The sequence below is a fragment of the Oryza glaberrima genome, chromosome 2, assembly GCF_000147395.1.
Source record: "Oryza glaberrima chromosome 2, OglaRS2, whole genome shotgun sequence".
Classification (NCBI taxonomy): Eukaryota; Viridiplantae; Streptophyta; class Magnoliopsida; order Poales; family Poaceae; genus Oryza; species Oryza glaberrima.
In genome coordinates, this window is record NC_068327.1 from 234162 (window position 1) to 243880 (window position 9719).

General features: G+C 41.6%; 2 protein-coding genes across 2 annotated transcripts; both read left to right on the plus strand.

The window, feature by feature from the left end:
* Positions 1-1032: 1032 nt before the first annotated feature.
* LOC127763226 (putative nitric oxide synthase) lies at positions 1033-5055 on the plus strand. Its single transcript, XM_052287868.1, has 13 exons — positions 1033-1486; positions 1587-1772; positions 1892-1978; positions 2048-2127; positions 2225-2306; positions 2501-2521; positions 2911-2956; positions 3072-3190; positions 3392-3505; positions 3592-3666; positions 3779-3868; positions 4315-4424; positions 4613-5055. The coding sequence occupies exons 1-13, from the start codon at positions 1112-1114 to the stop codon at positions 4869-4871; spliced, it is 1644 nt and encodes a 547-aa protein (XP_052143828.1). The 5' UTR covers positions 1033-1111; the 3' UTR covers positions 4872-5055.
* Positions 5056-5463: 408 nt separating this feature from the next.
* LOC127763227 (uncharacterized) lies at positions 5464-8515 on the plus strand. Its single transcript, XM_052287869.1, has 9 exons — positions 5464-5854; positions 5958-6024; positions 6206-6283; positions 6858-6910; positions 7296-7379; positions 7479-7531; positions 7619-7683; positions 7790-7848; positions 8167-8515. The coding sequence occupies exons 1-9, from the start codon at positions 5558-5560 to the stop codon at positions 8254-8256; spliced, it is 846 nt and encodes a 281-aa protein (XP_052143829.1). The 5' UTR covers positions 5464-5557; the 3' UTR covers positions 8257-8515.
* Positions 8516-9719: the final 1204 nt, after the last annotated feature.

Sequence of the window (9719 nt, forward strand, 5' to 3'; positions counted from 1 at the left end):
GTTTCATTACTTATTTGTGGATGTTGCATATCGTATTATTTAAATGTTTCATCAAGTATATTGTGTGCAACAGTTACAAAAAATTAGTGAAACATAAGAAAATATCTATTAAAACATCTAAATAATACTGTGATCGACATTTTGTTGCAACAGTAAACTTAAAATTTGTAATACAAAGTGAAATTCCATTTGAAACGTTTATTTCTCACACGTGAAAATCTAATTGCACCTGCTGAAAAACACACACACACAATTTTTTTCATCGGATCATGTGAGATCTTATTACGGTGATCTTCCTATAACATAGAAAAACACCACATGCAACATTACAAATTATCTGAAACATCAACCAATATTTATTGAAACATTCCAATAACACCGTGTGCAACACTAAAAAGAGTCAAAAAGGTCATCAGAATACAATGATGTGGGATATTGTTTCGAAGATTTGATTATAATGAATCCAACTACATAATTTATTCATAGTTTGGATAAATAGTTGGAGGAAAGAAATATTTGAATTCTCAACCATTATGAACAGTTTTCCTAAATCTGAGTGCATGCACGGATGCACTTACACCAATTGATGTGTACATTCGATTTCTTCCTTCCACCTGGACGGCTGATGTGAAGCATTTTTCCGATTTTGTTAACACAGTAAGTAGGAGTACTCCATTGGAACATGACGCATAATACTACTCTACTTAATCCGTATTATGCGGACCATATATATACATATGCCTATACTATACTCCCTCTTAAAAAAACAAAAGCTAACGGAGGGAGTGCACATGTAGAGTGGGTATGCACCAGGGTTTACGTTACCGTCGGTAACCGCGCGGTTACCGTCCTTACCATGGGGGTACGGTAATAGAAAATACCGCGGTAATCTCCTTTAATTCAAATAAATTTTAAAAATAATTTAAATTTTTGATAAATTTTACACGATTATCACGTGCTGCGCGGTAACCCCAGCTCGGTGGTTTGGGAAACCTGGTATGCACAAGCCGTGACGACGTGAGTGAAGCGTGGCGTGGATTGGATAAGGGAGGAGAAACAATAACTCCCTCCTCCTCCTCCTGCTCCTAGTACTAGTAGAGCAGCGGCGGCAATGGCGGCGCCTCCTCTGCTGAGCCTGAGCCAGCGGCTACTCTTCCTCTCCCTCTCCCTCCCCAAGCCACAGCTCGCCCCCAACCCCTCCTCTTTCTCCCCCACGCGCGCCGCCTCCACCGCCCCGCCACCTCCGGAAGGGGCGGGCCCCGCCGCGCCATCCCGCGGGGACCGCTTCCTCGGCACCCAGCTCGCGGCCGAGGCCGCCGCCCGCGTCCTCGCTCCGGAGGACGCCGAGAGGCGCCGCCGCCGCCGGGAGAAGCGCAAGGCCCTCGCGCGAAAGCCCTCCGCCGCCGCCTGCTACGGCTGCGGCGCGCCGCTGCAGACGGCCGACGAGGCCGCGCCCGGCTACGTCCACCCCGCCACCTACGACCTGGTAGTACTATTAATTCTTCCTTCTCCACCCACCCATGACATGATTACTACTCCTACGTAGTAAGTAATAATATGCATATGAATGCATGCGATGCGAGCAGAAGAAGAGACACCATCAGCTGAGAACCGTGCTATGTGGGAGATGCAAGCTCTTGTCTCATGGCCACATGATCACTGCTGTTGGTGGCCATGGCGGCTATCCTGGAGGGAAGCAGTTCGTTTCCGCGGACCAACTCAGGGACAAGCTCTCCTACCTTCGTCATGAGAAAGCTTTGATTATCAAGCTGGTAAATCACAACATGCCCTGCCCTGCCCTCTAATGTAATCAAACGCAATGGCTGATGCAAATCCTTCACATCTTCTATGCGTCTGCCTCTTGCCGCTCATTCTCGCTGTTTACATGCAGGTTGACATAGTTGACTTCAATGGGAGCTTCCTGGCGCGTGTGCGCGATTTTGCTGGTGCTAATCCTATTATACTAGTCATCACAAAGGTGATTCTTCTACATACTGCATGCATATTCGTGTTTCAGGATTAAAAGCTCATTCTTTTGTAATTGTAGGTTGATCTCCTTCCTAGAGATACAGATTTGAATTGCATTGGCGACTGGGTTGTTGAGGCAGTTGTCAAGAAGAAGCTCAAGTAAAACTTCTTCGCCCCTCTTTCTGTTCCAGTAACTATTGCATCAGGTTTTCCATTTCATTAATTGGAAATTAAGCGTGCTTCTTGGCATCTGTAGCGTACTTAGTGTCCATTTGACAAGCTCAAAGTCACTCGTTGGCGTCACTGGGGTTATATCAGAGATTCAGCAGGAAAAGAAGGTCAGCATGCAATCTGTATTTGTTTTCCCAGTTATATTGTGCTAACCTGTCCCCCTGTAAGCCTTTTCCCACACTTGCCTTGCACAATTGAATGGTAGTTTTTATTGTGTCATATGTACACTTATTTCTTCACTTCCTTGGCTGTTATAGATTTCATAATACTGATCATAATGTTGTTCTTCCTTTCTTGTTAGGGCCGAGATGTATATATACTGGTAAGCAATAAGCACTCTCCATTTCCTTTTTTCAATTATTTATGAACTCTTGTGCTACAGATTTTACAGGCATACCATTGTATTTTTGTATGGCAAAACACTAAGCTTGCTGCCATTTGTACAAACCTAACAAGCTGCATTCATATATCGACAAATGTTGATAGCTTGATGCTTATAATGTTCTATTGATACCTGATCATTATGTTAGTAATATTATGGAAAGATTCAGAATTGGATGTTACCCACTAACTAACATACATAGACCCATCTTCAGGTTCTCTCCTTCATTTTTCATTATTTACACAGAACGATTGAACCTTGCAATTCATAATGCTTCAAATAACATGAGTAATTTATTTATGCCTAATGAATCTAGTACACCATTACAGGGTTCAGCAAATGTTGGGAAATCTGCATTTATAAGTGCTATGCTAAGTATGTTCTTACCATTCTTGACTACTATTGCTGTCTCCCTTTTTCAACCTATTACTTGTTTTGTTCGCTCATTCTGTTCTTTGTTACACTAATAGTTAGAGACCATAATTTGTAGGGACGATGGCATATAAGGATCCAGTGGCAGCTGCAGCTCAAAAATACAAGCCGATACAATCTGCTGTTCCTGGAACGACCCTTGGTCCTATTCAAATTGAAGCATTTTTAGGAGGCGGGGTACGGTTCCATCTTTTACTCTGTACACTTTAGTTTTAAGATATATAATATGCCAAATTTTCTTGTTGACCTGCTGTACCAACTTTATCTATGTAGCTAGAGAATGAACTTAAATGTTGTCTTATATATTGCTAACATGCCCAACCAATTATTATACTTCTCTGACACATGAAGGACTATAATAATCTTGAATACATGCAGAAATTATATGATACACCTGGAGTCCATCTTCACCACCGGCAAGCAGCAGTTATCCATGCTGATGATCTGCCTTCTCTTGCACCACAAAGTCGTCTAAGGGCGCGGTGTTTTCCTGTATGTATTTGTATTCAGTGGCACACATGTTTCTTTCTCAAAACATGCACACTAATCTTTTCTTCAGAATATAATGTTGTGTTCAGGCTAATGATACAGATGTTGGATTGAGTGGGAATTCATTATTCTGGGGTGGACTAGTCCGTATTGATGTTGTCAAGGTGCCTAGTTGAGCCCAATTTCAATTCCAAAAATTTTCTACCACTTCTATTTTTTTCCATTCTGTAGTACTTACCACTGATTATTAATCAATCAATCAATCAATCAATCTAGGCTCTTCCACGCACACGACTGACGTTCTATGGACCCAAGAAGCTAAAGATTAATATGGTCCCAACCACAGAAGCAGATGAATTTTATGAGGTACACCTGTGTTTGCTAATCAGACAACAGTATGCAGCTAATCATTTGTTGCTAGGTTGAGCTACTTAGAAAGCATCAAGCTACTGGCATACTGTTTTGTTCTCAAAGTTCTATCAAATTTAGATTAGTATTTGCAACCCACATACATACCTCTTCCTTTAAATATATATGCTCATATGACTTCCATGCCTTCCACACCGATGCTCACTTGAAATCTCTATGGATGGTATAATAACTGCATCTATTTGCCATAGTTCATGCTTTCTATATTTCTGTTCATCTAAGAAAACTGAAGACCATAACATGTAAAATAGCCGCTAATTAAACCAGCTTCTGTTCTATGTGCTATGTGAATCAGGTAAATAATAATAGTATGTGTTCTGCTGATCAGGGTGGGGTTCGAAATGGCTTTTTTATTTAACGAGTTGTCTATTTCACCTTTCCAGAGAGAAGTTGGAGTTACATTGACTCCCCCAGCTGGCAAAGAGAAGGCTGAAGGATGGGTTGGTCTGCAGGGTGTTCGTGAGTTGCAGATAAAATACGAAGAGTCTGATAGGTAACTCCTTGCAAGATGCAAGATGGCTTCAATTATTCACCTAGCATGCAGTACCAGGGGGCTTTAGGATCAGACAATTAGTGGTTGAGTAATTCAGATCTCATGTTTCATGAAGAATATGGTGTGTGTTCTCTCCAAGCATCTGCTTTCATATGTTACTGACATTTGAGGATATGTTTGTTGTGCAGACCTGCTTGTGACATTGCAATTTCTGGTCTCGGGTGGGTTGCGGTTGAGCCACTTGGTGTGCCATCAAGCAACCCAGATGAGAGTGCTGAGGAAGAAGACAATGAGAGTGGTGAACTGCATTTGAGAGTACATGTTCCCAAGCCTGTTGAGATCTTTGTCCGACCTCCATTGCCTGTTGGTAAAGCAGCATCGCAATGGTACAGATACCAGGAGTTGACCGAGGAAGAAGAGGAGTTGAGACCTAAATGGCATTACTGATGCTTATAGCTATTTTAGTTACGATGACAGCATCGTGTAGTCCAAATAGAGCACGTAATTATATATGTTCTCAGATGATGTGATAGGGATGACAGTTTTAGCATCAGCTGATTAAAATTACTCCAATAATGATTCAGGAAGGAATTTCGGATAAAGACATCGACAAGTGAAGCTTTTGCGGGTACTCTCTGTTTCTAAGATCTTCGTCCTAGCACATATACCATCACATCATTTTTCCTTTGCAACAGTATGTGTGACGCACTGACGCTTAAAGCGAATGCCGTAATGAATACTTGAATATTGTTAAGAGGCAACAATTTTTTTTTTCAGATCTGAATCTAAAACCAGCCAAACACTTTTCAACGCGTCTTCAACTCCAACGAGAGCTATCTTCCACCGGAGTTAAAGTTTGGAGTCCTACCAAACGGGCCTTCATATTCGGCCAATGCCTTCTATATATGTTCTAGCTTAGCATTCGCAACGTGTATACTCAACTGTCAACTTTGTGGAGCTATATATAGAATTTATTTAGCAAAAGAAAAGAAAAAGGAAGAAAAAAGCCCTACCCAGAAAACGTGTATCCAAAATACGTTTTCAAAGTTAGAAAGCGCATTAAAAGCACTACGCAAAAGTTCTTGGTAGATTTTGGTTCGGCCCATTGGATCTTCCGACTCACACGCACCACCATGACCGACGGGCCCTCGACCACCGGCGATTCGCCGCCGCCGCCGCCGCCGCCGCCGGAGAGCGGCGGCTCCATCTCCTCCATGGTTGCCTCCTCTGCCGCCTCCGCTGCGGCCGCGGCCGCGGATTTCACTCGCCGTGGCGAGGCCTTCGGCGCCGATATGGCCTCCGCAGCTAGGGCTGCCATGGACACCGCCATCGCCCACTCTCAGTCAACCGCCATCGCCGCCGCAGAAGCTGCCTCCTCGGCCAAGGCCGACGCCCTCGCCGCCTTCCCCAGCCTCACGCTCATCGCAAAGGTGCCACCTTCTTGCCCCCCATTCCCCACTCGCTCCGATCTCAGCAAATTTGCTAAAGCTCGATTTCTTTTGGCCTTTTCCCCCCTCTAATCTCTAATGTTAGGAGGAGTTCGAATGGATAAAGAAGGAGTACACGGTTCACGAGCAGGTGGTGTTCGGCAAGATCAAAGGTGCATTTTCCTGTTACTTCCGTAACTCAAAATCCAGAAATTTACAGATTGATTTGTATTGTTGGCCTGTTTTATTATGTATAACAATTGAATTTCGATTGCTTATAGATCGTGTTGTCTAACATGGTTCTGTTCTTTTGATGTTCGATCAATTATTGACTTTCAGTTACCGTGTTTGCAGAGGGTGCCATCATGGCCATCGAGCATCCGGGAATTGCTGCAGGCTCCACAGCAATTGCTGGAATTGTGCTCTTCAAAAGTAAATACCATCTCCTGAAAGTCATTTCTTTGGTGGCTTACTTCTTGTTTGTTACATTCACAAAAGAATACCTGCTTCTGTAATGCTTTACACATGATACACTTTAGATGATATGAAGAGGGTACCTGTCAGTACCATATGTTAAAAATACATTGAATCCTTTTATGTAACACAAGTTAGAATGTTGGAGCAAAGTGTTCCTTAATATTTTTTGTAACAACAAAGATACGCTATTGGAAGTGATTTCTTATCATGCTACTTATAGTTGATTGAAATGTACTGAGACCTCCTTGAGCTAATTAATTAGATCCAACTTAGAAATCACAAGCAGATTCAGTTCAACCTGTCTTATTATAATCATCACATTATTCTGATTAATTGGATTTCATTAATTCTATAAGAGTGTTGTGAAATTCACTTTCAAATTATAAGCCTGTACATGCAGAGCTAGTTGCCTAGCATCTGATGAGACAAGGATGTTGATGCAAGTTTGGTCTGTGATTGTTTCAAGAATCTAAAATGTTCGGCCTTTTCTTATATATCACTAACTTTAGTGTGACTAAATTCGTTGCAGGGCCAAGGAGCTACCTGATCCAACGGGTGCGACGCATATTTGTAAGCAAGGAGGTACGCACTGACTGCCTGTCTAGCTATAACATTTCTATGAATTCTTGACATTGCTACTTGCTACCTGCCTACCTCCATGTCTCGAAAGTTGCATACACCATCTTGTTTACAGATTGTCACCTCCTTACTACTTGCTGACTAGCTTCACAGTTCGAACCTATCAGATGTAATGCTTTAGTGCTCATTATTACTGTCATGGACATGTTGTGATACAATTCTTTGTTCTGAAACAGAGCGAAACACAAATTCGTCTAAAACTAGCATACATTTTTTTAATGAAATTCATGCATGCTACCTACATTCATGAAAAAAAAATACAGGGTTGATTTTCTTTAGAATGAATACAACCTATGTTGATTGTATTTCATAAGTTTCCAAATTGCAGACCCTACTTTCTGGCATCCAAGCTGACGTGAATCACATGAGACAAACTGTCAATCTTGTGTCCAATGAAAGCCAAAAGTTGCTGGTATATTTCTTTATTTTGTTGAAAACTGAACCATCTGTTGTCAAATTGGCCATTTAAGTTCAAACATTCTTCATGTCTGATTTTGTGTATGCATTCCAGGATAGAGCAGCAACTGCTGAAAAAAGATTTCAGAAAGGATGGAACACACTCAGGCAAGCCTATTTTTTAAAGCCTTTTACCATTTATTTTTGTCTTCCCTTCTCTAATACAGCATTGGATTTGCTGTCTACTTGTTTCAGGGAAGAAGGGCGTGCCATTCAAAGTGAGCTGAACCAAATAAGTGATATTGAGAAGCAAGCAGTAGGTGTGTAATAATTTCTTGCGCTATTGCCTTTTCCTATGTCAATTTGAATTTTAGAGCGGAAATTGCCTCATCTTGAATTTGACATATAATGAGTTGTGTCCTATAGGTCTCAAGAGCATTCTCAATCAGCTTCCTAGAGCACATGCATCTGAGTTTCGATCAGAGGTCAGTATATTTTCTGGTATCTGAACACTATGATGTTTACTGAAACGATTAGGTGATGTTGAAGCTGTCACTGCAATTTGTTTTTTTCCCATGTTGTGCAAATCTGTTGGCTAATTTCTTTGCCAAGTTTTTTTCAGTCAATGTCGGCATCGATTTTATAAGTAGTGTGCAGAAATTATTTTTCATGGTTTCATATCTCATAATTGCAGCATTACATTATTTTATCACAAACCAGTTTTACACTAAAGATAAGATAGTATTTTGAAGATGGGAGTTCTGTAATGTTAATTTATAGCAAGCTTATTTTTTTAATTGCAGATATCTGGCCTAGCCTCTCAGGTGAAGAAGGAGAAGAGAGTACTTAACAACACCCTCACGAAGATTGTGAACTATGGTGTCCCTATCTGACTGTCGAAACGCAGCTTCATTTCCTGTAGTTTTTATCAATGAAGAGATTCTGAAGACATGGGTGAATCTTTTACTTTATACTACTTGTCCGCGGAGGGGAAAGGAAATAATACGTTTTATCAGTCTTGGCGAGATGTAAATTTGCCGCTGGTGCTGCAGCAGCAACATAACATTTTTGTAGTGTTTTGCATCATATGGGCATTCTCTGTTGCATTGTCCATGAAGTGAAATGGACATACTGCGTCGACCTTCCCTGCAATTAATCAAATTATGTTTTTTTTTTAAGTGTGATGGGTGCGAGACTTTATGTGCTTCAGAGCGTTAAAGTAGATTCAAGAAAACTTTTTTTCTTTATCAAATCTGATGACGTGGTTACAATTCTTCAGTACTGTATAACGGATATGCTTATGATACTATTATGGCTGGAAATAGAGGATTGATAGGGAAGATCGCCCTCAAGTCGCCGGCTTCTCCGGAAGACCGAGGCTCTGATCTGATTGACTTAGTGGGCAAGGCCCTTAATATCTTTATTGCTTAGTCCTTAATACAATAGCAGGCCCCCTTTATATATACTAGGTGCCAATCTAATATTTAGGAAATCTAAGACAAACTAGGAATAGGAAACAGAATCCTAAACCAACTAGAATTAGATATATCTACTGATTATTCCTATTCCTATGGTATTTGATTCCATAACGCCGGTCTATAACATTTCCCTCCTCCTCATGAAACAGCTCGTCCTCGAGCTGGAAACTGGGATAAGCTTCGTGAAAATGGTCCAGCGTTTCCCAGCTAGCCTCCTCTGGAGATGAACCTACCCACTGTATGATAACTTCTTGAATTCCTTGATTCCACCTAGCTTTGATAGCAGCAGCTGGTGCAGGGATAACCCGGCCATGAACAATGTCAGGAACCTGAACAATATCTGTTAGGGCCACACCTTCAAATTTTTTTAGTAAAGCCACATGAAAAACATTGTGAATACGAGCTCGAGGAGGAAGCTTGAGGCGATAAGCAGCATGACCAATTCTCTCCTCAATTAAAAAAGGGCCATAAAATCTTGGGGCAAGTTTAGAGTGTGCTTGGTCTGTAATACAAGCTGCCATGCGATGGTGTAACCGTAGCCATGCCCATTCACCAACCTCAAATTCAATGTCGCGATGAGATTTATCATACCAACTCTTCATATAGTCCTGAGCTTGAAGAAGTCTCTCTCGAATTTCAACCAAAAATTCATCTCGACTCCTCATCTATTTGTCCACGGCCACAACACAGGAAGACCCTGGCTGGTAAGCAGAAATAGTAGGAGGATCTCGACCATACACAACCTTGAAAGGTGTCTCACGAAGGGAAGTTTGATAGGAAGAGTTATAGCAAAACTCAGCCCATGGAAGCCACTGTAACCAATTCTTTGGATGATCTCCCGAAAGGCAACGAAGATACATAGTGATGATGCGATTAAC